The sequence below is a fragment of the Channa argus genome, chromosome 1 (assembly GCF_033026475.1).
Source record: "Channa argus isolate prfri chromosome 1, Channa argus male v1.0, whole genome shotgun sequence".
NCBI lineage: Eukaryota > Metazoa > Chordata > Actinopteri > Anabantiformes > Channidae > Channa > Channa argus.
In genome coordinates, this window is record NC_090197.1 from 6,259,635 (window position 1) to 6,287,534 (window position 27,900).

Sequence of the window (27,900 nt, forward strand, 5' to 3'; positions counted from 1 at the left end):
GACTCACAGGTGTCAGTGTTTTAAGTTTTCAGAATATAAACCTCACAAACTATGTTTAAATTATTCTCTAGTGTCTCTTTTATAATCTAGATCTAATCTGAACGGTCTAAGTGTGGTATTTGATCTGTGCCTGGTCAACAGGTGAGAACATCAACCTCAAATCCTTAATTTTTTGCAGTTATGAAGAAAATACATTTGAAAATATATAGCATAAAGTGTGTAGACCAGATCTACTTAAGTACAAATAAAGAAATAAATGCTCTCTGGTTATTAAGTAGAAGCTCTTTACTGACATTTCTACCTAAATAAAAGAACATGATGTATAATTTACTAACCAGACAGCTTTTCTCCCTGACTTTTTCTCTGGACCTTTATGATGTTGTTAAATCAGTAAATGCTTGTCTTATTTAACAAAATGCCTACAAATCATTCTACTAAATTTACTGACCATCATATATCAACTACATCAAATATTACTGTATTATCTACTAAATTTCCTCCATGATATACTTCACACCAGTATTCAGTAAAGCAGCACAGTCTTGATGTCACCTGCCAAACAAAATACTATTAAACAAAATGGTGGCAATAAGAAAATATGTATTATCAGATTAGTGTCAGCTGCCAACTTGGTTGTTAGTTTTACTACAGTTTCACTTTCAGTCTTAGCAATAATTTCTCGACAGGACTCCGCAACATAACCACGATGGAGGTTATTTTTCTGCTGTTGTTTCTTTCAGGCGCACATTCAGGTAAGAGGAAATGTTAATTTTAAACATTTTATTGTTGAAATCGACTTGTTGTTGTCAATGACAATGACATTTGAATATTATATTATTCTAAACATTATTAATATCCATTAATAAGTGTTTTTTATCCCTGAATCGGAGGATGTAGTTATAGGTTAAAATGTTATGAGAAATATTAGGATCCTATCTGGTTCTAATGTGTTCACAGAAAAGTGAGTCATGGTATCTAAGAATTTCTAGTGTTTCTGCAACAGCGTCACAGTACGCAGTAGGTTTTAGTAGGCGTTTATGGTACAGGCACTAGACGCTAGAATGCTTGAACTTCATTAAGACATATTTTAGTTATATTTCTGTAGTGTGTTAAATAATACACTTTCATTAACTATGTGAAAAATTAATTTCTATTGCATTTCGCTGTGTGCAACGATCCCTGATCCTGTCCACGTTCAGCTTCCCTGCTCCTTGTACTCGTACCGTACGTACTGCAGAAAATGCGTAACAAGAGGCAACTGGTTTGTCAGGAGTTTTGCTGGACCCCACGTTTGCCACCAGGGCTGTAGCCAGCACTGATGTCACTAAGAGCAGTGTAAAGTTCTTACCTCGTAAAAATACACACACAATATCTGTGCTGTTACTCTACTGTTTACCAGCAAATATATGTTAAAATTGCTTGTAAAGGCATGAAAACATAACACTAAGGTAATAATATTGCAGACTGAACTATTAAAAATGTTCCTTCATCATCAGAAGTAACAAAAATGCTCAAGGAGTTTGTAAAGAAGTTATGGGAAAATAATCTAAATTATGCCACTGCAAAACATTAACATTTTAAAATGACCTTTATTTTTTATGAGGAAACATTTGTACTAGATGAATGTGCATTAAATATTATGTTGACGAAAAAAATCTTTGTATTATGTTTTTTGCCATTTCAAAATAAGGGGCAGCAAAATATTGTACCCAACTGTTTGTCAAGCTTAGCACAGAATGTTCCAGACAGAAAGATAACTTCAGTCAGAATTACATAGGGATGTGTCTGAGTTGATTTTTGGCTCATTCTCTTTGGGATTGCAAGTATGAAAACAATAGCGGACAGCTGTGTATATTCAACTCCCTTATGTCAGTGTTCACCGTATCACATTTATTACTGATGCAGATTCTACGTCACTTCCGTAGTTTCGAAATGGCGGTCTGTTCAAACTGTGTACACGTTTTCACGCAGTTGCAAGAAACAATCAAACTTTTGGAAAACGAACTAAGAAAAAAAAATGAACTTATCTTGGGGTTTTCCAACGTTGCCGCCACACAAGCGAAGCACCTCGCAGCTCTTAACACCTCGAGCTACATGGAACAAACAGTTTCTATCCACCCAGCTGTTTGTTCAGTGACCCAGGACACCGATGACACGCTGCCGTGGTCTGGCCCTGTTGCTACTGCTGGAATAGCGATGCCAACCCGCGGCCTTCTGGCCCTGTCGGATGACCAATGGCCTGTCCCGACACGGGCCTGCTCCTCGCCGCTGACACAGGAGGCCTGGATCCCGGCTAAAAGGAGACATCGGACGACACCTGCTGCAGCTAATCTTGTCAACCAATCCATTGGACCACCTTCCCCGGTCCAGATGGAGAACCGTTTCACTGTTCTTGAAGAGCTGGAAAGGCCGACTTCCCCGGCGGCGGTTCCCTGTGACTCCCTGCCCCGTGAGATACCACACTGCTCCACCTCCCGCGGGCAGCGCGGTCGGGGCCTCGCCAGACCAGACGTGCCACCGCCACCAACACCATGCCTCCAGAGAGGAATCCACATGCTCCTCCTTGGCGCACCTCTCCACCGCACCGTCCTCCCGGTCCGACCATGCTAATTATTGGCGACTCCATCGTTAGAGACGTCCGCTTAAAATTTGCTAAAACGTTTTGCTTTCCTGGAGCCACAGTCACTGACATAGCGGAGAAAATTCCAAACCTGATTGAAAGACATCCTACAGCAACAAAAGTAGTGATACACGTTGGCACAAATGACACTAAACGCCAACAGTCTGAGTTGCTGAAACGTGACTTCATGTCATTTTTCAACTCACTGGAGAGTTTCCACGACAGACGGTTCTTCATTTCCGGCCCAATTCCCACGCTGGGTCGCGGTGTTGGCTGGTTCTCCAGACTCCTCAGCCTGCACACATGGCTTCAACCACAAGTCTCCGCACACGGACTCTTCTACGTAGACAATTTCAATCTTTTTTGGGATCGTCCTCAGTACTTCAAGCAAGATGGACTGCACCCGAACTTTCTGGGATCACGGATGTTGACTGAGAACATTGTCCACAGCATCTCAGTCTCCGGAGACTGACTGACCATTGAAAACACCTGTGGCTCTGATGTGCTCACCTGTCCTGCATCCTCCGCTCCAACACCCGACAACATCCACAGGTATAAACAGTCCGAGATATTTATAGAATCTGACGTTACCAACAGACAAAATGCAGCTGTTATGGATTCTAATTTTTCACACAGGGAATATTATTATTTTGCTGAATGTTATGATCTTAACCACACTGCTATTTGCCCCATAGAGACTATGTCTGCTCCACGACCAATTAAACTTTTTAAACCAAAAATGAACACAAGGGGAGTTAATCATAAAAATCTAATACAAGTTAAGACTAATGCTCATACTGAACCAAAACCCAAAACTATTAAATGTGGATTATTAAATATCAGATCTCTCTCTTCTAAATCTCTGTTAGTAAATGACTTAATAAGCGATCATCCATTCGATTTATTTTGTCTCACTGAAACTTGGTTGCAGCAGGAAGAATATGTCAGTCTAAATGAGTCAAACCCCCCCAAGTCATATTAATTATCATGTTCCTAGATGCACAGGCCGAGGTGGAGGAGTAGCAGCAATATTTCACTCTAGCTTATCAATAATTCCTAGACCTAAACATAGTTATAACTCATTTGAGAGTCTTACTCTTAACCTTTCACACCCAAACTGGAAAACTCAAAAACCACTATTATTTGTTATCATGTACCGTCCTCCAGTCCCTTATTCAGAGTTTTTGATAGAATTTTCTGATTTTCTATCTGATTTAGTGCTTAGTACAGATAAAGTCATTATAGTAGGTGACTTTAACATTCATGTAGATGCTGACAGTAACTGCCTGAGCACTGCATTTAATTCATTACTAGATTCAATTGGTTTTTCCCAAAATGTAAATAAACCCACTCACTGTTTTAGTCACACATTAGACCTTGTACTTACATATGGCATTGAAACTGATAATTTAATAGTATTTCCTCATAATTCTCTTCTGTCCGACCATTTTCTAATAACATTTGAATTTACAATAACTGACTATACAGCAGTTAGGAAAAAATTCCACTACAGCAGATGTTTATCTGAAAATGCTGTGAATACATTTAAAGAAATTATTTCTTCATCTTTTTCACCACCATGTGTCAATACTATGGTGAGTAGCCATCTTACTCCTGTACAAATTGATTACTTAGTTGACGATTCTGCAGCCTCATTGCGTATGATACTAGATACAGTTGCTCCTCTGAAAAAGAAGGCAGTGAATCAGAGGAGCCGACCTCCATGGTACAATTCACAAATGCACAGCTTAAAGCAGGCGTCACGAAAATTAGAGAGGAAGTGGCGTTCCACTAATTTAGAAGAATCCCGGTTAGCCTGGAAAAACAGTTTAAAAATGTACAAAAAAGCTCTCCGTGATGCCAGAACAGCATATTATTCCGCACTAATAGAGGAAAACAAGAACAACCCCCGGTTTCTGTTCAGCACTGTAGCCAGGCTGACTAAGAGCCATAGTTCTGTTGAGCCTAGTTTTCCCTTAACTTTGAGCAGCAATTACTTTATGACTTTCTTTACTGATAAAATTGCAGCCATTAGGGAAAAGGTTCACCAGATCCTCCCTACAAATATTACAGATAGATCTTCATGTACAACAGCTCTAGAATCCTCAATAAGGCCCCAATCCATCTTAGACTGTTTTTCACCCATAGATCTCACTGAGCTAAGTTCAACTATCGCCTCCTCAAAACTAACATGTCTTTTAGACCCTGTTCCAACCAAATTGCTTAAAGATGTTCTACCTTTAATAGACACATTCATATTAGATTTGATTAACCTATCTTTAGAAACTGGCTATGTACCAAAGGCTTATAAAGTTGCTGTAATCAAACCATTACTTAAAAAACCCTGTCTTGATCCAGGTGATTTAGCCAACTATAGACCAATATCAAATCTCCCGTTTATTTCTAAAATCCTGGAAAAAGTAGTTGCAAAACAATTATGTGATCACCTTTACAGGAATAATTTGTATGAAGATTTTCAGTCAGGATTCAGAGCTCATCACAGTACAGAAACAGCACTGGTAAAAGTCTCCAATGATCTTCTCCTCGCTTCAGATAATGGACTTGTGTCCGTACTCGTCTTACTAGACCTTAGTGCCGCATTTGACACCATTGACCACAACATTTTATTACAGAGACAAGAACATAGATTTGGGATTAAAGGAACCACATTACATTGGTTTAAATCTTATCTGTCAGACAGATTCCAACTTGTTCATGTTAATGATGACTCTTCTTTATGCACCAAAGTTAGCTATGGAGTTCCACAGGGCTCTGTGCTAGGACCAATACTTTTTAATCTGTACATGTCACCTTTAGGCAAAATTATTAGGAAACATTCCATAAACTTCCACTGCTATGCAGATGATACCCAGCTCTATTTATCTGTGAAACCAGAAGATACTAACCAATTAGTCAAACTTGAAGCATGTCTAAAAGACATAAAGACCTGGATGTCCCACAATTTCCTACTTCTAAATTCAGACAAAACTGAAATCATCCTCTTTGGGCCTAAAAACATGAGAAATATGCTGTCTAACAATATAGTTACTTTAGATGACATCACTTTGGCCTCCAGTACTGCGGTGAGGAACCTTGGAGTTATTTTTGACCAGGATTTGGCATTTACGTCACATATAAGACAAATCTCTAGAACAGCTTTCTTCCACCTACGGAACATTGCTAAAATTAGAAGCATCCTGTCTCAAAGTGATGCCGAAAAACTGGTCCATGCATTTGTTACTTCTAGGTTGGACTACTGTAATTCCCTACTTCTGGAGTTCTCCTAATAAGTCTCTAAAAAGCCTTCAATTAATCAAAAATGCTGCAGCAAGAGTGCTGACTGGATTAGGAAAGAGAGATCATATTTCACCTTCACTAGCTTCTCTTCATTGGCTTCCCATAAAATCTAGAATAGAGTTCAAAACCCTCCTCCTTACATACAAAGCTCTTAATGGTCAAGCTCCATCATATTTAAAAGATCTCATAGTTCTGTATCGCCCGATTAGACCACTTCGATCCCAAAATACAGGCCTACTTGTGGTTCCCAGAGTTTGCAAAAGTAGAATGGGAGGCAGAGCCTTTAGCTATCAAGCTCCTCTCCTGTGGAACCAGCTTCCAATCCAAATTCGGGGAGCAGACACCCTCTCTACTTTTAAGACTAGGCTTAAAACCTTCCTTTTTGATAAAGCTTATAGTTAAACTGCTCACTCAACCTGAACTAGCTTTTCTCTATACATTTACTTGTCACTACTGTATACCATTAATTCTATATCCTACAACCTGTACGATGCTTTGTTGTTGCTTTTTTGTTGTTTTGTTGTTGCTTTTCTTGTTTTGTTGTTGCTTTTTGTTGTTTTGTTGTTGCTTTTTTGTTGTTTTGTTGTTGCTTTTCGTTGCTCTTTTCTTTTCTTTCTCCACTTTCCACTCACCCCAACCGGTCAAGGCAGATGGCCGCCCACCCTGAGCCTGGTTCTGCTGGAGGTTTCTCCCATTAAAGGGAGTTTTTCCTCTCCACTGTTGCCTAGGGCTTGCTCAAGGGGGATTTGTTGGGTTGCTTCTACATACTTGTGTAGTCTGGACTTTATTCTGTAAAGTGCCTTGAGATGACTTTGTTGTAAATTGGCGCTATATAAATAAAGTTGAATTGAATTGAATTGAAATGCACTGATCCGTCAACATCAAGTAGTGTAATATACTGTTTGGTGATTCATTTAAAACATAAGAATATGTAATAAATTATATCATAAATAAATGGTTTAATATCAATGCCAATATATTTCATTTATTTAATATGTGTTGCTGCAAGTGCTGCCTGTGATGAATGTGATTCCCCTTTTAGTGATAAGCTGTACCTGTATTTTAATGTATTTTGTTTCTACTACAGTGAAACACTCCATGAAATATGTCCTCACTGGATCTTCTGGAGTCCCAAACTTCCCTGAGTTTGTGGGTATTGCAAAGGTTAATGACGTTCAGGTGGGATACTGTGACAGCAACATGAAGAGAGTTGAACTCAAACATGAATGGATGAAGAAAATACAAGAGATTAATCCACAATACATTGAGTGGAACATCCAGGAGTGTTTGAATAGTCAGTATTACTTCACAGACTTCACTGAAGACTTAAAGCAGCGCTTTAACCACTCTGGAGGTAAAGTATGTAATATGTGTACTTTACTATACCATGTATAAAAAATGTTATTTATTATATCTGTGATTTTGTTGCATTTAGTTGTTAAGGTTAATTTCCAACATGCAAAAAAAGTCTGACCCTAAAGAAAGATAGACCTCGTACAGTATTTAGTGGAGAATTTCACACTGTTACCTCACAATCTAGACACATTACCAGCAGGGGAAGAAACAGCCATTTGCTTCTTGTAAGCTTCACTGGGACGTATAAAATAAAAGGAAACAGCATTAGTATGTGATGGATCTGTGTCTTACTGTGTTGGAGTTTCACTGATTGGATAAAGTCTCGGTCCTGCTCTCTCAGGTGTCTTTGTCCAGCAGATTTTTGGCATTGAATGGGATGATGAGACTGGAGAGGTTACTGGCTTCAATCAGTTTAGTTATGATGGAGAAGACTTCATAGCGCTCGACATGAAGACACTGACATGGATCGCTCCCAAGTCACAAGCTGTCTTTACCAAACACAAGTGGGACAATGACAAGGCCAGACTGAACCACAACAAAATGTTTCTCACTGAACGTTTTCCTGAGTGGCTGAAGATGTATTTGAAGTTTGGAAGAAGTTATCTACAGAGAATAGGTTTATTCACAATGATCTCATAGACACAGCATTGTCTTTTACAGTAACGTTACAATTAAGAGAGAAATTTTACAATCACAATCTTTCTATTTTCATGTCTATCAATAATTGTCACAATTTAATTCAAGTCATCATAGTAAAAGTTAAAGGGGTTTGTTACTGCTGTTGATCTCTGGCATCTTTTATTATCTGCTCTGTACATTGTCTGTGTTTGTGTTCGATTGGTTTGAATACTGATAATATTTGCAATATGATGATATGATACTGTAAGGCATAGCTGGTCATATGTTACTTCTCTCCTCCAGTTCGTCCCTCAGTGTCTCTCCTCCAGAAGTCTCCGTCCTCTCCAGTCAGCTGCCACGCTACAGGTTTCTACCCTGACAGAGCCACAATGTTCTGGAGGAAAGATGGACCGGAGCTTCATGAGGACGTGGACAATGGAGAGATCCTCCCCAACCATGATGGAACCTTCCAGATGAGAGTTGATCTGGACATTTCATCAGTCAAACCTGAAGACTGGAGGAGATACGACTGTGTGTTTCAGCTCTCTGGTGTTGAGGACGACAGTGTCATTAGACTGGACAAAGCAGTGATCAGGACCAACTCAGGTACGAGTGAATCATGACTTTATAGTGTTTATAAAATGTATTTTGAAGGTACTATTTGCTCTGAATCTGGAGATTGAGTCATATCAACTGGACTTCTGCTCAAAAGACTTTTTTAGAAAACATCAGCAAGACACTGACACAGAGACTCGTCCAGCTAAAAGATCAGACATTAAAACACAATTGGTACACTAGTGTATGCAATCCAAAGCAGTAAAGAGTGTTCAGAGCTCTACTTTGGAAAAACCAAACAGGAGAGTGGGCTAGCACAGCAGAGTCAACACCTCAGGACCAGAATCTGCACTGTACCTACACCTGAAGGACAAAGAACACTCGTTTGAGGACAACAATATACTGTCCACATTTTAGACAAAGAAGACAAATGGTATGAGAGAGGAGTTTGTGAAGCCATAACAGTTAGGTTTATTGAAATATTGGAACAAGCCTCTATACACCACCACATTGAATCTGAGATGAAACTCACATCAAAGTGTGAGTGAAACCAGGACTTTCAGCTTTAATTCAAGGGGTTTGACAAATGTGTGGCATTAACCACTCAGGAATTACTGCAATTTTCAAACACACACACCCATTTTTGCTGGCTCACAAGTAAAAGAACAAATGGTTCATAAGCAGTTGCATTGCCATTTATGGTCGGTTTTCTTTGTTACTCCATGTTTTATCAAGGAGATAAAAGGTCTGGAGTTGGTTCTGAGTGTTACATTTACATTTGGTAGCTGTTCACTGAAACTCAAGGTTCAAAGAGGTGTCTATGCAAGTGAAGGAGGCCATCATCAGGCGGAAAATAAACGGTAACACCTTAGATTACAGCCTGCATCTTACCATATACAGTACATCCAGAAAGTATTCCCATCACTTAACTTTTCCCACATTTTGTTATGCTACAGCTTTAATTCTACAATCAATACCCCATAATGACAACTGAAAGAAGTTTGTTTGAAATTTTGGTAAATTTATTAAAACTAAAAAAAAATGAAAAAAAGTATTCACGGCCAATGCCATGAAACTCAGAACTGAGCGCTGGTGGATCCTGTTTCCATTGATCATCCTTGAGATGTTACTAGAACTTGACTGGAGTCCACCTGTGGAAAGTTCAGTTGACTGGACATTGTAGAGGCGTCTCACTCGTATCCAATGGTCCAACAATTATCCACTCTAGAGATCGTTGTATGATGAACACTGAAGATTTCTTGAATTCCACGTTTTTCAACTTAACCGATAACAGAGTAATTCTATAGTACACATTTACGAATAGTAACTTCACAACGTGTTCACAAATCAGTTCCACTGAACAACGTAGGAAACCGCGTGCCTCCACAGTTATACACTTAACTTTCCACCGCTACCTTGTTGCTCTCCAAATTCTTGTTGTCAGTTCCTTCCGATAGCTTCAATAGCTGTATCTTGTAGCTCCAATAGCTGTGTGTGCGATATGATGTCATTAATGACATCATCAGTACATACATACATTTCCTAATCTAACTATCCTTACAATACACAATACAAAAAAAACAAACAAAAAAAAAACAAAAAAAAAAAAAAACAGAGGAAACCCTGGTTGGCTCATACAGGCATGATTTAGAAAATCATACACCTGTCTGTATAAGGTCCCACAGTGCAGGTGCATTAAGAGTGCATGTCAGGTTGTTAAAACTGTATAATATTACTGTAGCATGTCAGTTAGCATCATTGTTTGGTCTCAGATGATTTTCTTTGCCAGTTCAGCAAAAGCTTCAGCTTGTAAACAAATGCACAAGGACCACTGTCCATGATGGGGACTCAAACCCTTATTTTGCTTCCAGTTCCTCCCTCACAGGTTCCTGTTGGTGCTGTCATTGGAGTTGTTGTAGGACTGTTGCTGCTGTTAGTCTGCATCATTGGACTCTTCATCTGGAGAACGAAGAAGAAGAAGACTGGTGAGAAACAAAGATCAATCAATCAATACACTGGTTTAAATAAAAATAGTAGATTTATTCCTAAAATGTATTTCATTGATTTCAAAAGGCTGTTTTTTATTCAGTAACTTTATTGACAAAAGAACCAAGTTAATGTTTAGTACCAATGTAGTGTGTTTGTTGTAAAAAAAAATTGTACAATTCACTCCTTTTCATTTGTTTTAATCATTTAGCATTGTATCTCTTATCTCTATTTCAGGGTTCAGACCTGCAAACAGTAAGTTTTCCCATATTAAAAGAATATAATACTAGTGTATCCCAGTAAACTATAAGGAAAAAAGTGAAAACATATATACAATATTTTTTTTTACTTTTTTCTAATTTAATTAAAATAGTGAAAATCTCATGTATTTTAGATTCTTTAAATGTAAAGTGAAATAGTTCTGTATATAAAAATATTAGAATACTTCATTTTGATTTAGAGCATCGTGTATCTCTGTCTAGTTCATTACATTTATCCACAATCATGGGGAACACAGCTGGCTTGACAGTTGTCCAGATGACCATCTTTGACCCCCTCCACGAGGAGGTTAAACCTCAAACAGCCAATTCTGGTAGTATTGGCTGTTTGCAGATTTCTGTATTGAAGCATATTCCAATTCCAATACAATTACAAGTATTACAATTACAAGTATTGGGATTGTTACAGATTAAAATGTGTGATATTGCTAAGGCTTTTAAAAAAAAGTGTTACATAGTGTTTAATTTACACAGAATTCATGGCAGATTGGGTGAATTAATTATTTTGATCACATCATCGCAAATTCTTGGGGTGACTGATATTCATGGAAAGTTGACTGGAAGGGAAAAGTGTGCACAGGCAACAGAAATGATCGTAGACTTAACAACATGGTTTCACAAAAAGTGGAGTTAAGCTTGAACCAATGCATCCAGAGCCACCACGCACAGCCATCTTCAGGAGATGGGCTATAACTGTTGCGTTCTTAATATCAACCCCGTGCTGGATCAGTGACAATGTCAGAAGGGGCTTACCTGGGGTAAGAAAAAAAAGAACTGGGCCGTTAGTCAGTGGCCCAAAGTCTTCTTCAGGTGAAAGTAAATGTTGCATTTCATTCGGAAATCAAAGTATCCAGAGTCTAGCAGAAGTGTGAAGAGACAAAGAATCCAACTCGCTTAGAGTGTAGAGTGAACTTTCCACAGTCTGCAATGATTTGTGGTATCATGTCAGCAGCTGGTGTTGGTCCACTGTGTTTTATTAAGTCCAAAGGCAACACAGTCACCTACAATGAGAGCTTGAAATAGCTGAATGCCATCAAAACAACCTGGTCTTCAGTAACACCTCAGCAGTTCAATACGCTGAATGCCTCCATGGCATGCCACACTGATAAATGAACACACCTTTCAGACGTTGGAAATGTATGTGTGCTTATTTGATTGATTCAAATTTATTCAAATTAAAATTAGCATAATGAATTTAGAGTATATGAGAATTTCCATCTATCCATTATCTGTAACCGCTTATCCTGTTCAGGGTCACGGGGGTGTAGTAGCCTATCCCAGCTGTCATAGGGTGAGAGGTGTGGTACACCCTGGACATGTCTCCACGTCTATCTCAGGGCCAACACAGAGAGACATACACAGACAGACAAACCATTCACACTCACATTCAGAGCTACAGGCAATTTAGAGTCAACAGTTAGCCTAACATGCATGTCTTTGGACTGTGGGAGGAAAGTCACACAAGCACAGGGAGAACATGCAAATTCCACACAGAAAGGCCACAACCGGTCAGGGGCATGAACTTCTATGTGAATTTCACTTTTTGACTTTAATTACCAAAAAATGTAACTTTTCCATTATATTCTAATTTACTAAGATAATATATCTACAGCCCTAACAACATAATATCCATGTTGCACTTCTCCTATCATCTACATCCTTCACTGCTGACTTTTACAGATGTCTCCCAAAGGCTTGTTTTGTATTTTGATGTACATTGTTAAAAATGAAACAATTTTAATGTGCAGTTTATTGCTCATGTGTCTCCTGTTTTTGTCGCAGTCTAAGAGCTTAGCTGTAACACATCATTGGTCTTTTCAAATTAAATAATTAATAATTAATAACTTAATTTTCTGTTTCCAGCTTCAGAATCTACCTTATCATCTGAATAAAATTCAGCTCCTGATTGATCAGTGAGTATTTCCTTTTTTTTCATCTAAGCTGTGCGGATACATATAGCAGTACACTGGTCGAATGTATCATTTTCACCATGAATTTTAAATGCATTTAATGTTTATAATTCGCAAACATATTCCACGTGATTTATTTTTCAGTTAGTGATCCATTCGAACTATAGGAGGCAGTGACACAGTCTACATACACATTTGATACCTGAGCAGGACTCTATAGTAGAAGTAGCATTCAGATTCTGCACCTGTAGCTGTTTTATACAACTATGTGAAAAGTACTCCATTACAGGTCAAAGTCCTGCATTCAAAATCTTACTGAGGTGCTGTCAGCTAAATGTAATCGAAAGTACTAAAATTGTATGCTGTTAGAAAATGTCAGTCATATCAGTAACGTGGAGCTAGTTTTTGGTTTAATTTGGGATAAAGAATAACAATCCCCATACAGACATGTATATGTCTATGTGAATATAATCCCAATTGTTGTATTGGAGTATAATTAAAAGCACCAGCTGCACACATTGCTCCATAGGGTGACACGTTTTTCATCAAAAAATGCTGGGTCGAGACTTTGTTACAATTTATGTTGTGCCACGGTGGCACAGACAAAGAAGCTAATCCAGTCTGCAGACTGATTGTGGTTCCAGACAAGCAAATTTCCTTGTTGGTTTAGTGTCTGTATGGGAATTGTTGAAAAGTTATGCTTAAAGTAATTTAGTCCAGTTATTCCCAATATGTTTAAATACAAAGTTACATATATATATATATATATATATATATATATATATATATATTGGTTAAATCTTTGCTGTTTTGTGACAAACTGGATATTTTTCCCCATTGAAGTTTAAGACTTGAGGACCACTGACCTACTCTCTTGACAACTGAGTGCATTTCATAAGATGATCATATGCTTTCATCAATGTCAAAACTTTATCTGAAAAGTAATTATAGACGTCAAATAAAAGTAAAAAAGTTTTTTCCATTTGGAATGTAGCTGGCTAGAAGTCCAAAGCAATTGTATAAGTGCGAAGAAGAAGGTGTAATCACATCCAAACTGCATCTTACTACAACATTTTAATTAAAGTAATGGTTTGCTTATTTTCCACCAATGCTAGAACTCTGCAAACTCAGCAATGCTGTGATGTTCAGCTTTTCCTTTCATGTATCTGTTTGACAGGCTACTAATGGGAAAAAAAGAAGAGGACTCCACTGAAATGATTGTTGCTTAAAAGCAGTTTCTTCTATTAGAGAGCATTTCATTCAAATTAGCAAAAACTAGAAATTAGATCTTACTTTCTCCCCCAACTCTGACTTTTGGATACAAATCTGTAACAACACCTTCTCCATGACTAGCAACACAAACTTACAACTTATACAATACAAAACCATTCACAGAACCCACATCACTCAAAGCAAAATCTTTAAAATGGGCTTTAACCAACACGGATACCTGCTCACAATGCACCTCAGGTAGCACAGACAGTTACTTCCACACCACTTGGGCCTGCAACCCGATGCATTTTTTCTGTGTAGCGATGACAGACACTCTCCTCTATCCTGAGCTGCAGAATCCCCACATCTCCGTCTCTCTGTTTACTTGGAAACATCTCAGAAGTGGATCATCTCCAAGTTAAAAACTGGAAATCTAAACTCACTACATATCAGTCACTGGACAAATCTTCTCTTATTATTATTGTTATTATCATTCTTGTTATTATTATTATTATTAAGTGGTATCAGTAGACATTGGGGTTTAAGATCAAAATGTGGATATGAGAATAATTTTCAAATCATTCTTTGATGGTATTAACACCTTAATATGTTTAACAAAATAGAGGATAGCACCTTCATTAAAAAGTTTATCAAATTTTACATGTGTAAAAGAATTGGAAATCTCTTTTCTCTTGCTTAATTCGACAAAAACAAAATAATTAAATATTGTTCTAAGTTAAAAATATTTTTTTAACATTATGCATTAAGTTAAGTTTAAACTCTGGCATGATTTTAATTTGTTTTATGCAGTATTTTAGGAGACTTTGTTTTTCTTCAAAAATAACAATTTATTAAATGTGTTTGATTGTAATAATCATAGAAATCTGTAAAATAAACTGATGGTGGTGGCCAAATGGTATAGAAGATATTTTCTTGGTCCCTTAGTACCAATTTGAGCTTTGTCCTATAAATGTTCAGTCTGTTAATTCCAACAAAGCGAGACAACATTTTTTTGCACTTGTTTGATTTAGTGCACTGCATTTATCAACTGAGGGCCCATGGTCTTCAACTTGCCAAGGGCCTCAGAGACACACAGACTGTGTGTGTAAATGAGCAGGTAAGGTGTGTGTGCGTGTGTCTGTTTAAATTGAATAAAATGTCATGATTATGATTATGGGGTGTGTCCTGTCACAAACTGTACATGGCCAATAGTCTTTTTTCAGTGCACATAGTAACACAACTTCAAAATATCCTTCAGTTATAGCCAAACAATGATGACAGTGGTTTAGTGCTCTCAACCACATGAACAGACATGCAGTGTGTTTTCATACTGTGACAAAAAGGGAGTTTCACTGGTTAGAGGAAGAAGCCTTTTGGTGACTAATGTTGACTAGATTCCAACAGTAATTGTTGCAGAGGTTGAGCCACAGGTACATAAACAACACTCACTGATATGTTTGTATTTAACAAACATATCATAATGTTTAAGAATGTTTAAGTATAAGAAGGATGAGAAAGGAAAGATTTAGTTGATATCAACATTGTCAGGTCATGTTACAGAGCAACACTCCCAGTACAGAAGACGAAGCTGAGGCTGCTCTCTCAAATTCTAATAACTTATTTGGAAATGCTGGAAGTATTCACTGCATTCTAGTAGATTAAAAAAAAGAAGAAAAAAAACACCATGGTCACTCTATTTATAGGGGTAAGTTCATTCCTGCCAACTACATTAGTGAAAGAGTTACTGCAGGTGCATTCAGGGTTAAACAACAAGGTGCGTCTGTTGTGTTTGTTGGGTCAGGAAAGCATGAGAAATGACGACTTGTGAAACAAGTTCTGCAAAAACACAGCACATTTTGAAGTTTCATTCAGTCAATTACAGAGGTGAAAAACTCAAACACTGTAATGTCACCGTTTTTACAAATCACGGTGAACTTCTTCTGCCTTATGTTTGCTGTATGTAAATGCTTCTTTAACTTTGGATCTCTGAACAGGCCCAATGAGCACAGGCCCGTTGGGTCAGAGAATGGCTGCAAAAAAGCCTGAAAAATGTCTCAAAATGATGAACATCGCCCTGAAACTGTCAGACCGGTTCCCAGACCTTCACACGCCCAGATTCTCCTTAATGTTCGTGTTTTCCTCTATTACTTTAAATAAGTTTAAATATAACAAATGAGTATTTTATTCTGCAGTCCATAGTGTGGATATGATGTGGATTTGTTCATAGTTAGTTCAGTTTTCTTTACTTTACCTTGACTGACATAAAACTCATAAGACAGGTCCCCACAAATGTCCAAGCAGCAACAGGGGACAGTGTAAGAAGGTTTGGTTTCAGCTAAAAGTTCTGCATTTAAAGTAGAGTACAAAAGGCTTTGTCCCCTCAGGGGTCGCCACAGCGGAACATGTTCCTCACGTTGATTTAACAGGCGTTTTTACGCCCGATGCCCGTCCTGCCGCACCCCTCCTGGGCTCGGGACCGGCACCGGGGTCGCCCTTTGTTGGCTGGGTCGCCTGACGGGGTGGGACTCGAATACAAGTACAAACGTATTATCGGTAAAAATCTCGCATATTGTTGAATATTATTAGTTTTGGATGCGTTCATGTGTTCCTCACTATGGTGTCGCAGATGGAGCTACAGTTTAATTCCTTTATTTACTTATTGTCTTAATTTAATCATGTACCATATTTGTTTACATGTATCTATTTGTTATTTCATATCTTGATATGAAAAGTAACTACAGTAATGAGCTAAATGTAGCGTAGTGAAACATATTATAGAATGGAAATACTGAAATATTGTAGAAATACATCCAAATTGCGTTTAAGTACTTGAGTAAATGTACTTTCTAACTTTCCCCACTGCAGAAAACGTCATGTTTCTCATCCAGCGGCTCCTTAAAAGCAACACTATAGTTTAGGACAAATAAGGTGCTGAGTTACCTGTAACTTGGATTGATCTGCACCTAAATAACAAGTTACTTTAATCTCAGGACCATCCATTAAACATCTTCACACCTGGCTGTGACCTGTGATCTGTGCCTGATTCAGTTTGTTTGTCTGGTGTTTGGACCTGGACAGGATAGTCTGTAAAAGAGCATTTACACCCACCATCCCAGAGCTGAACAAGAACTGAAAGTCTCCTCATTTGTTTCACAGTGAAAAACACCCTGACATATTTCTTCACCACGTCGTCTGGACTCCAAACCATCCCAGAGTTTACAACCGTCGCAGTGGTTGATGGAGTTCAGGTGGGATACTGTGACAGCAACAACAGGACGGCACAGCCCAAAGTAGACTGGATCACTAAATTTGCTGACGATGATCCTCGGCACTTGGTGTCGAACACTCAGACCTGCAGAGACATGTGCGATGAGTCAAAAGCTCTGATTGAGGATTTAAATCAGCACTTTAACCAAAGTGGAGGTACAGTATATTATAAGTTATATATCTGTATCACCTCAGTGTGCTGTGCAATATTTCTTTATACATTTTTATATCTGTATGTTTACTCTTAGATACACACATTGTACTAACTTACACAAGATTTACTAACTTCAGTAAAAAAATCCATCATGATAAACTGCACACATCAGTTTGTAAATACAAATTATTATTGATGATTGGAGCAGTAGCATGTTGCGAACACGCTGTGCACGTTCTTCATTATAATGAAGGAGTTCAATCTAAGAGATGATTTAATAAAGTTAATGCTGCTGTGCCGCCTTTTCCCAGTACATGCAAACAGCAGTTATCTCACTTTGGAGACATTAATTATGATCCTGCTGCTGTTTGACAGTTACAGATATCTAATAAACTCGGAGGTCAGATTCCTAGAAAAACAGCAGCTGTAAAAACTGTAGCTTCTGTTAACATGTCGGTAGAACTTGGATACATTCATACGATAAGATTCACAGACTGAGGGTGAGTGTTACAGGCCAGAAGAGGTGAACAAAAATGTCCAACATTTAAACATTGTTACCAGAGTCTCAGTGATTGTAAAAGTCCAGGATTTGGTTGAATCTGTATCTGCTGCTCAGGATAAGATGTTCATTATTAGAACAGATGACTGAGGTGGACCTCACTCTGTCTCTCTCCCTCAGGTGTCCACATTTTACAGGAGTTTTATGGCTGTGAAGTGGATGATAAAACTGAAGAGCTTCTTGGATTTGATCGCTACAGTTATGACGGAGAGAACTTCATGATGTTTGACCTGAAGACAATGAAGTGGGCGTACACAGAAAAGGCAGCCACGTTCCAAACCAAGTGGGAAAGACTTTATTCTGAAGTAGAGGTCAACAATAACTTCCTCAAAACAATCTGCCCTCAGTGGTTGAGGAGTTACATGGACTATGGGAGGAGCTATCTGCAGAGAAAAGGTAGATTCACGTGGCTTAAAGATTTTAGGAAGTAAAGTGCAAAAAAAGTTCAGTTACATGACCAACAGAGTGAGACACACTGGAATTAAAGATGAGATGGTCCTGAGTTTGGGTTTCAGGACATAATAAACTTCCAGTCTAGTTCTGCAGTTTCTGTTCTGGTGCTGTCACCTTTCACTTGGAAATGATACAAACATTACTTTAAAAGTACGACAGAATAAGATGGCAAACATGACTTCATTGACTGTACACTTCAGTCCATGTTTCATAGCCAAAAACCTGGTTCTGTTCTGTGACATTGTGAGTGCTGTCAGAACAGGCTGCTGTCTGCTGTCTTTCAGAAACCCTGTCATCCTGCCTTTCATGTGTCCTTTAAACTGTATGAATACACTGATCATGGTTCAACAGTTTCTATCGTCTACCTGATTCAGGATTTTGTCCTTGTGCAGATGTTGAAGTCCATATTGCTACTGTGCCACAGCAGAGGATCAGTTAATCAGTTATTGTTTGGACATGTGCTCATAGAAAATTGTTTATCTGTGTTTCATGTAGAAGAAAGTTTTATGGTAAATGTTCTGCACTTATTTAGCACTTTTCTACCTGTTGGTACTCAAAGTGCTTTACACTGCTTCTGATTCACCCATTCATACTCACAATCACACACACACTGATGGGGAGCTGCTATGCAGCTGGCCAACACTCACCGGGAGCAACTAAGTTGGGGTTCAGTGTCTTGCTCAAGGACACATTGACATGTGACGGGAGGAGCCAGGGATTGAACCAACAACTGTGACATTGGTGGACAACTGCTCTACCTTCCTGCGCCACAGTCGCCCAACAATATTTTTTATTTTTATATTTTATATTTTTTCGTCTCTCTCTTCCAGTTCCTCCCTCAGTGTCTCTCCTCCAGAAGTCTCCGTCCTCTTCAGTCAGCTGCCACGCTACAGGTTTCTACCCTGACAGAGCCACGATGTTCTGGAGGAAAGATGAAGAGGAGCTTCATGAGGACGCTGACCATGGAGAGATCCTCCCCAACCATGATGGAACCTTTCAGATGAGAGTTGACCTGAAACTTTCATTGCTGCTACATGAAGACTGGAGCAGGTACGAATGTGTCTTACAGCTCTCTGGTTTAGAGGACGACATTATCACCAAACTGGACAAAGGAGCGGTCAGAAGCAACGGAGGTAAGAAGGATTTCAGAGGACACTGGATGTTTGTTGGTAATTTAGCTGTTGTCCTTCAGTTCAGCTGGTTGTTTGGACTGTGAGACAAAACCTTGTCGCTGTGAGGAGACAGTGCCACCACTTCACTGCTGTGTTGCCCGTGTTTACCTTTTTATTTGTTTATTGCTGTCACCTGTTTTCAGTCCAACATACAACCTATCATTATTTTTGGAGTCAAATCATTGATCATATTGTGATGGTTTGAAAGTTGAACCTGTTTCTGTTCTGACCTTCTTAATACTATTTATTTTGTTGTTTCTCCCCCAGAGAGGCACATTAATACGACGCTTCTCATCGTGATGATGTTTTTTCTTGTTCTCATCCTCATTGCTGCAGCTGGATTCATGTTTTACAAAAAGAAGACAGGTGAGATGGAAAAATGAGCATATTTGTAGCTTCAGTGACTTTCTCAGTACAGTACTGTTGGGGAGAAGTGGTAGGAAATAAAGTAATGATGTGGATGAGGAGTCAGATGACCTCTTTCAAGTTTGTGTCACTAAGTTCACTGCAGGACATGTGGATTAACTTTGTGTTTCTGACCTTACAGCTCCCGTTGGAAGCTTTGAGCTCTTTGAGAGACTGAATTCAGAAACCTGATTCACAAACACCTTGAGTTTCCTGCAGTGAGATGAAAAAAATCACTAACATTTGCCAAATTTTATACTTCATATCCAGTAAATCATTTGTGTTTTTTATGTCATTTATTTATGTTGATGCTGTTAAATGTTTTGACCATTTTGTGCACAAAATGTTTTTTTTTTTGATGTTGCTAACTACACTAGTGACCATCAGTATGACTAATGGAAGGACAAACAATGGTTATAACTGGACTATGGACTATGTACTGTATATTCACATGATGTTTCCCATCAGGACAGTTGAGCCAGTCGACATCCAGCCTGACCTAAGCAGATACAGTGTAGGTATAAACACAAAGCAAGCTGCTGAGAATCTGCTATTTACTTGAGCCAATGTAGGATCTGAAGGCAGCTCACAGGTACATCAGCTCAGGGACAGAGGAAGGTTAGCAGATTATTGAAGGTGCAGCCTGATTCCACATAAGGCCTAGTGAATGGCCATTTTATATGAACACTGAGCTTCCACAGCAATGTTCACCACTTTTAAGCCCATTTACTGTGTTTTAATCATTATACATTACATGATTATGTTTGTAACAGGTGTACAATTTTGTACACCTGGTACATATTTTCTTTTAATATGCTAATGCTTCACTTTTCAATAAAGCCCTTAAATATAATTTTAAAAACGTCTTTTTTTCTACAGTATGTCCACTTGTATATGACTGTAGTAGTTGTAATCATAAATACTGCCTGTGGAGGAAGAGAAAAGCATAATCTAAAATGAACAACGCAGAAGTGGACTGCAAACATGAGGGGGGAGATCAGGTACTGTATGACATGCAGCAAAGGCCTCCAGCTGGACTTAATTCCAGAATCCATGTCCATGTCTATGTTAATTTTAACATAAGAAGAATTATTTACAATTGTTTGAGTTGGTCTTCATTTTGCCCAGGGCCCAGCAGACACACATGCCAATCGTGTGTTTGTGTAGGTGAGCAGATAAGGTGTGTGTGTCTGTTCACATGGATTAAAATGTCATGAATACCATTATGGGGTGTGTCCTTTCACAAACTGTACATGGCCAATGGTCATTACTCAGTGCACATAGTAACACAACTACAAAATATCCTTCAGTTATATCCAAACAATGATGACAGTAGATTAGAAAAGTACTGATGAGGTTTGGAAAAATGAAAGTCTTTAGATTTCATGGAGCTCTTTTAGCCTGACACACGTAAAAGTTTCATGAAATAGGAAGGAAACATTTAAGTTGCAAGAGCAATAAAACACTAAGTTTATATTAAGTTTAAAACAAAGCTTTACAGAATAAGAATCAACTACATTATCTCACATAGTGAAGATCTTTGGCCTCCAACTAATCTGAGCAGTCAAGTCAGTTTATTGTAGCCTAATATCAGGTATCAATATCATTAATTTAAATTTAATGCAATTTAATTTAATTAATTTAATGCAACCGCAAGGGGCCACAAGCCAGTGTCTTCTTGTGCCAGTCCCAAGTCTGGATAAATGCAGAGGGTTGTGGCAGGAAGGGCATCCGACGTAAAACACATGCCAAATCAAACATGCGAACCGTGACAAAGACTTCCATACCGGATCGGTCGGGGCCCGGGTTAACAACGACCGCCACCGGTGCTGTTGACCTACAGGGTACCAGTGGAAATTGGACTACTGTTGGTCGAAGACGAAGAAGAAGAGGAGGAAGGTGTGTTCGTAGGCAGAGAGAGAAGAGGAAAGCTAAGAATGTAGGACTGACAGTAGGGACTTTGAATGTTGGTACTATGACAGGGAAGGATAGAGAGTTGATCGACATGATGCAGAGAAGGAAGGTGGACATACTGTGTGTCCAGGAGACCAGGTGGAAAGGTAGCAAGGCTAGAAGCTTAGGAGCAGGGTTTAAGTTGTTTTACCATGGGTCAGATAGGAGGAGAAATGGAGTAGGAGTTATATTGAAAGAGGAGTTTGTGAGGAATGTTCTAGAGGTGAAAAGAGTATCAGACAGGTTGATGAGTCTGAAGCTGGAAATTGAAGGGGTGATGTTCAGTGTTGTGAGTGTTTCTGCCCCACAGGTAGGATGTGAGTTAGAAGAGAAGGAGAAATTCTGGAGTGAGTTAGATGAAGTGATGCAGAGCATCACCAGAGGTGAGAGAGTTGTCATTGGTGCAGATTTCAATGGGCATGTAGGTGAAGGGAACAGAGGTGATGAGACAGTTATGGGCAGGTTTGGTCTTCAGGACAGAAACACAGAAGGTCAGATGGTGGTAGACTTTGCAAAGAGGATGGAAATGGCTGTAGTGAACACTTTCTTTCAGAAGAGGCAGGAACATAGGGTGACATATAAGAGTGGAGGTAGAAAGACTCAGGTGGACGACATCTTGTGTAGATGTTGTAATCTGAAAGAGATCAGTGACTGTAAAGCATTGGTAGGGGAGAGTGTAGCCAGACAACACAGGATGGTGGTGTGTAAAATGACGCTGGTGATGAGGAAGATGAAGAGGACAAAGGCAGAGCAGAGGATGAAGTGGTGGTCTGCATCAGACAGATGAGGTTAGACAAGAATCTCCATGGACTATGATGTTTGCAGATGACATTGTGATTTGTAGCGAGAGCAGAGAGCAGGTGGAGGAAAATCTAGAGAGGTGGAGGTCTGCTCTGGAAAACAGAGGAATGAAGTTTAGCCGCAGAAAGACAGAATACATGTGTGTGAATGAGAGGGACCCAGGTGGAATGGTGAGGTTACAGGGAGCAGAGGTGAAGAAGGTGCAGGGCTTTAAGTACTTAGGGTCAACGGTTCAGAGCAACGGAGAGTGTGGAAAAGAGGTGAAGAGGCGAGTGCAGGCAGGTTGGAACAGGTGGAGAAAAGTGTCAGGTGTGTTGTGTGATAAAAGAGTATCAGCGAGAATGAAAGGAAAGGTGTTCAAGATGGTGGTGAGACCAGAGATGTTGTTCGGCTTAGAGACAGTGGCACTGAAGAAAAGACAGGAGGCAGAGCTGGAGGTAGCAGAGCTTAAGATGTTGAGGTTCTCTTTGGGAGTGACGAGGATGGACAGGATCAGGAATGAGGACATCAGAGGGACAGCTCATGTTAGATGTGTTGGAGATAAAGTCAGAGAGGACAGATTGAGGTGGTTTGGACATGTTCAGAGAAGACATTGTGAATATATCGGTAGAAGGATGCTGAGGTTGGAGCTGCCAGGCAGGAGGTCTAGAGGAAGAGCAAAGAGGAGATTTATGGATGTAGTGAGGGAGGACATGAAGTTAGTTGGTGTGAGAGAAGAGGATGCAGAGGACAGAGTTACATGGAGGCACATGATTCGCCGTGGCGACTCCTGAAAGGGAACAGCCCAAAGGAAAAGAAGAATATCATTAATTTGTCTGAAGTTGCTTCAAAATCAGTTTTTTATTTACTAATTTGTTTTTCAGACAATTCTCTGTAAACCTTGTGGATGGTGCATGAAAAGCCCAGTAGATTTTCAGTTTCTAAAATAATTACCAACCATGTCATGTTCAAACAGGTTTACCTAATAAAGTGGCTGGTGAGTGTATATAGTCTTGAGCATCATTAGTAGTATTTATTATTTTGCTTTTTTAATACTTTTGTGACGGAGTAATTGTGCTACTTTCTAAATCGAACTCGTTATTCCTGCTTTAACCTACAGGAAAAAAGGAAAATTCCACAGTCATGTGGTGAGAACATTTTCCAAACAGTATCTGTGTTCTGTATGGTTGGGAAAATGCAATGACAGTGCCCTGCTCTTCCCAACCACATGTCAAAATGTCCCTGGGCAAGACGCTGAACCCCTACTCCCTAGCCAGTCCCAAGCCAAGTAGAAATTGGGGAGGGTTGTGTCAGGAAGGGCATCTGGTGTGAAAACTGTACCAAGTGACCATGTGGACAAATGATCTGCTGTGGCGACCTGGAAGGTTCGGGATAAGCTGAAAGGGCAAAACAAGATAATCTGTGTTCTGTGTGGTTGAGAGTGAATGCATCTATGAAATCTAAACTTGACCCCATAAACTGAACATTCAGTGGTAGGAACGGTTTTTAATGGTTTCCTGTTTGCAGAGCTTCCTATTGGTGCTTTTGCTGTCTGTCTGCATCCGAGGACAAAGAAGATCAGCTTCAAATGTTGGAGCCAATGAAATTCAAACTTTAAATGTTAATGACAATAGGTTTTGTACACAATACTTTCAAAAAAGAACATTTTTATGGATGTTACTTTATGTTCATTAATTTGATTTTTGAGCTGGAGAAATTCTAAAGTCATTTTTATGTGATTATTCCTGTAGTTTGAACTATTAAAACCGACATTAAACATAAAGGTTCTACTTTAAATTCATTGACATTGCTGCACTACATTACATGCACCAGTAGGTGACATTATTGTCAGAATATTAATCATCTGAATGTGGTTTAACTCTGACATCTTCAGCTTAATTGTAGTTTGACTGCTGTTGGTTCAAATTGTGAAGTTCAGTTCACAATGGAAGGTAAACTAAGTATGTGCAGGTTAAGCACGTTTTTCCCAACAGGGGTTGCAGAAACACATTAAACATAACAAAAGAGACCCATTTATAACTAATATCCCACTGTGTGTGTGTGTGTGTGTGTGTGTGTGTGTGTGTCAGACTCTAATCCTGCTGTGTTGTCTCTGAGTGATACTGTTTGATTTGGAATTTAGCAGACAGACAAGTACAGAGTTATTAAGTAGTGAACATGTCTCATGTGTCAGAAAGCAAAAATTCAAGTCTTGAAACCAGGAAACAGCGTGCGACTGAAAAATAATCACATCGCTTTGCTTGACTTTGCGCTATAGCTCAACTTCTCTCTCAAATATGAACTTTGTTTTGTTGCTCCTCATCTGTCATGTTTCATACACAGGTAAGACAACATTTAAAATCTTTACCTTAAGTTTATTGCTGCCACAGAAGCTTACAGAAATACCATTTGGAGGTGTGTCCTGTAACTGCTATTGTAATCGTACTTTTGCACAGAGGATTTAAAAAAAATTCAAATGCTGTTTTTAACTAAAAACCCCGTATTCCTGTTTGTACTACAGTGAAACACTCTGTGAAGGTTTTCTTCACTGCATCTTCTGGGGTCCCAAACTTCCCAGAGGTTGTGGCTGTTGCACTGGTTAATGATGTCTAGGTGAGTTACTGTGACAGCAAACTGAAGACAGCAATACCCAAACAGGACTGGGTGAAAAACCTAAGAGACGGGGATCCAGACTACTGGAGGCGACACATAGGGGAAGTGCACAGTGCATCAGCAGCTCTTCAAAGATGAACTTCACAATTTGAAGAAGCGCTTAAACCAAACTGGAAGTATGTTACTGCAAATATGCTTTACAGATACACACGTAGGGCAGAAACGCAAACACAGACACACAGCATCTTTCCTTCTTCTATACTGTTTAACACAAAATCAATCCACCCAAGGCCTCAAATACTGACACTGTTTCAACCTCTGTGGAGTCCAGAGGTACATTTTATGCTCAAGTAAGAGATTTTTAAATGTTAACATCTCTTTCAGGTGTCCACATTTTACAATGCCTGTCCAGCTGTGAATTGGATGATGAAGCTGGAGCCATCAGTGGTTTCCATCAGTATGGTTTTGACGGAGAAGACTTACTAGTATTTCACCTGGAGACGCAAACATGGATCGCCCCAAAGCCCCAGTCTGTCATCATCAAACACCTGTGGGATGCAGATAAAAGGAGAAATGAGCTTTGGAAGAACTTTATTAACTATGTTTGTGTTGATGGTCTGCTGAAGCATTTGAAGTATGGGAGCAGGTTTCTGCTGACAACAGGTTATTAACAGGTTCTGGTCTTACTGCAGAATGTGTCGCACAGTAATTCTCCATTTGTAGAGTGCAGTTACATTATTATAAACCAATACAGGGAGGCCTGTCATATCTGGAATTGGAGTTTCTTTTTTAACTTTTCAGTTCCTCCCTCAGTGTCTCTCCTCCAGAAGTCTCCGTCCTCTCCAGTCAGCTGCCACGCTACAGGTTTCTACCCTGACAGAGCCACAATGTTCTGGAGGAAAGATGGACAGGAGCTTCATGAGGACGTGGACCATGGAGAGATCCTCCCCAACCATGATGGAACCTTCCAGATGACAGTTGACCTGAACATTTCATCAGTCAAACCTGAAGACTAGAAATACAAGACTTTGCACACAAAGAATTCAAAGGAAGTTGCCACAACAATATGATGATAATATGAAGTTTGGGTGGAGCCTCCTGGCAGAGGGCTCTGGAGTCTTGAGCCCTCTGCTGGTAGGTGGTGGTGACAGGTGGTGGCTGCAAGATGAGCATGATGGACAATAAGGTTTTTCAAAGGTTTATGAATGAGAGGAGAAGAAATAGAAAGTGTGAATGTGTGCAGTGACTTCCCAAACAGGATGAAGGGTGTGTTCTGACTTATCCAGCAAGTGTCTGGGGAGGACAAGGCTTTTGCTGGACATTTAAACTGTGACAATATGACACCTGCTTTCCTAAAATCATGAAGACACAGACTCATAACAAGTCATGGATCTTAAAGAAAACTTTTAATGATGTAAAATGTCAGTGATGTGGTAAAATATTTTATGAAAAAGCTTTTATTATTTAATATTTATTTACCAATGTATAATTATTATAAAATAATTCCCAATCAGCTTGCTCCCATGGCTGTTGCTGGTGTCTCCTCTGTGTTTTTTACAGCGGCTCCCAGATTTTGGACCAGTGCTAATTCTCCCCTTCGGCTCCATCAGCTGATTCTGACCCTTGGTTTTGTGTTGCCACCTGTTAGGTGTGTCCCAATTCGGTTTGGCAGTGAGCGCGAGGACTTTAAACTCCTTCAAATAGGGGGTTTTAAAAGGTAGAATCAAAGCTGAGGTTTATGAATGAAGGTCAGTATTTCTCAGTATTTTTCTTGTAATTGACCTGCAACAAAATCAGTTAGCAACATAATTATCATAGTTTATCCTTGTTTTTATATTTTTAAAATGATCACTAGTTCACCTGATGTAAATAAGGAGTGCAACTCTGTACAATTTATTCAATATGAATGACTGTGGCCTCTATAGGATTTGTAGAGTCATACTTAAATAATCATTAAATATAATCATTTCTATCATTTCTAAATATATGTGATAATATAGGATTCATGTGTGGAGTATGTGGCAGTGTGTTTCTGGACATACAAACATCTGACAGGGATCTGTTGACCGGAAGTTTTTCCAACCAAACATCTGCGAATATCCAACTTGAAACCAGGTTCACCGCCCTTTAAAGCTTCTCTCATAGCTGCAGCAGATGGATCTTATTCAAGGATACTTGCTCTTACTGTTGCATACATTTAGCTGTAATATATGATGTAGCACAATCAATATTTGGAAATATAGTTGGTTTTTCTTTGTTTGTTTGTTTGTTTTGTTTTTTCCATTGTCTGGCGAAAGGATACAGTGACCCCAGTGGGTATTTATAACTAGCTGGAGTGAGTGAACATTGCCCTTGATGCTTTTAACTGTACTATTAATCCGAGAGTGAAAATATCTCTGATTATATAATTTACTATTATTAAGTATCACATTTGAATATTTACTCAGCTGGTAAAGGTTAAGCTGATTTTACGTACTGACAGGTAGTTAATCTACAATATACATAAATATATTTATTAGTTAATTAGATTTTGTGTTAAGACTCTTAATGGGAAAATTGTAACTAGTAACCAAAGCTATAAAAAATGTAGTGGAATAAAAGTAAAATATTTTGTTCAGAACTGTAGTGGAGTAGAAGTAGAAGTAGACTGAAATAAAAATACTCCAGTGATGGACAAGTACTGCAAAACTGTACTTAAATAGGCCACACTAT

At 39.0% G+C, this 27,900-nt stretch overlaps 2 protein-coding genes and 1 pseudogene across 2 annotated transcripts; all 3 read left to right on the forward strand.

The window, feature by feature from the left end:
- Window positions 1-623: 623 nt before the first annotated feature.
- Window positions 624-14,181, forward strand: LOC137100333 (major histocompatibility complex class I-related gene protein-like). The gene is made up of 8 exons (XM_067478101.1): window positions 624-752; window positions 7,005-7,271; window positions 7,614-7,889; window positions 8,195-8,497; window positions 10,318-10,431; window positions 10,670-10,687; window positions 12,574-12,623; window positions 13,798-14,181. The coding sequence occupies exons 1-7, from the start codon at window positions 707-709 to the stop codon at window positions 12,600-12,602; spliced, it is 1,053 nt and encodes a 350-aa protein (XP_067334202.1). The 5' UTR covers window positions 624-706; the 3' UTR covers window positions 12,603-12,623; window positions 13,798-14,181.
- A 2,092-nt stretch (window positions 14,182-16,273) lies between these two features.
- On the forward strand, window positions 16,274-20,722 carry LOC137102519 (major histocompatibility complex class I-related gene protein-like). Its single transcript, XM_067482135.1, has 6 exons — window positions 16,274-16,385; window positions 16,989-17,255; window positions 17,933-18,208; window positions 19,096-19,398; window positions 19,705-19,803; window positions 19,985-20,722. The coding sequence occupies exons 1-6, from the start codon at window positions 16,274-16,276 to the stop codon at window positions 20,032-20,034; spliced, it is 1,107 nt and encodes a 368-aa protein (XP_067338236.1). The 3' UTR covers window positions 20,035-20,722.
- Window positions 20,723-23,811: 3,089 nt separating this feature from the next.
- Window positions 23,812-26,221, forward strand: LOC137102528 (major histocompatibility complex class I-related gene protein-like; annotated as a pseudogene).
- Window positions 26,222-27,900: the final 1,679 nt, after the last annotated feature.

Bases quoted from the DNA above. Each gene is read 5' to 3' on its own strand.
- LOC137100333 (XM_067478101.1), top strand. From the start codon at position 707: ATGGAGGTTATTTTTCTGCTGTTGTTTCTTTCAGGCGCACATTCAG. The intron at 753-7,004 runs GTAAGAGGAAAT...TTTCTACTACAG, and splicing joins TCTTTCAGGCGCACATTCAG to TGAAACACTCCATGAAATAT. The intron at 8,498-10,317 runs GTACGAGTGAAT...TTTTGCTTCCAG, and splicing joins AGTGATCAGGACCAACTCAG to TTCCTCCCTCACAGGTTCCT.
- LOC137102519 (XM_067482135.1), top strand. From the start codon at position 16,274: ATGCCCGTCCTGCCGCACCCCTCCTGGGCTCGGGACCGGCACCGGGGT. The intron at 17,256-17,932 runs GTACAGTATATT...TCTCTCCCTCAG, and splicing joins GCACTTTAACCAAAGTGGAG to GTGTCCACATTTTACAGGAG. The intron at 19,399-19,704 runs GTAAGAAGGATT...TTTCTCCCCCAG, and splicing joins AGCGGTCAGAAGCAACGGAG to AGAGGCACATTAATACGACG.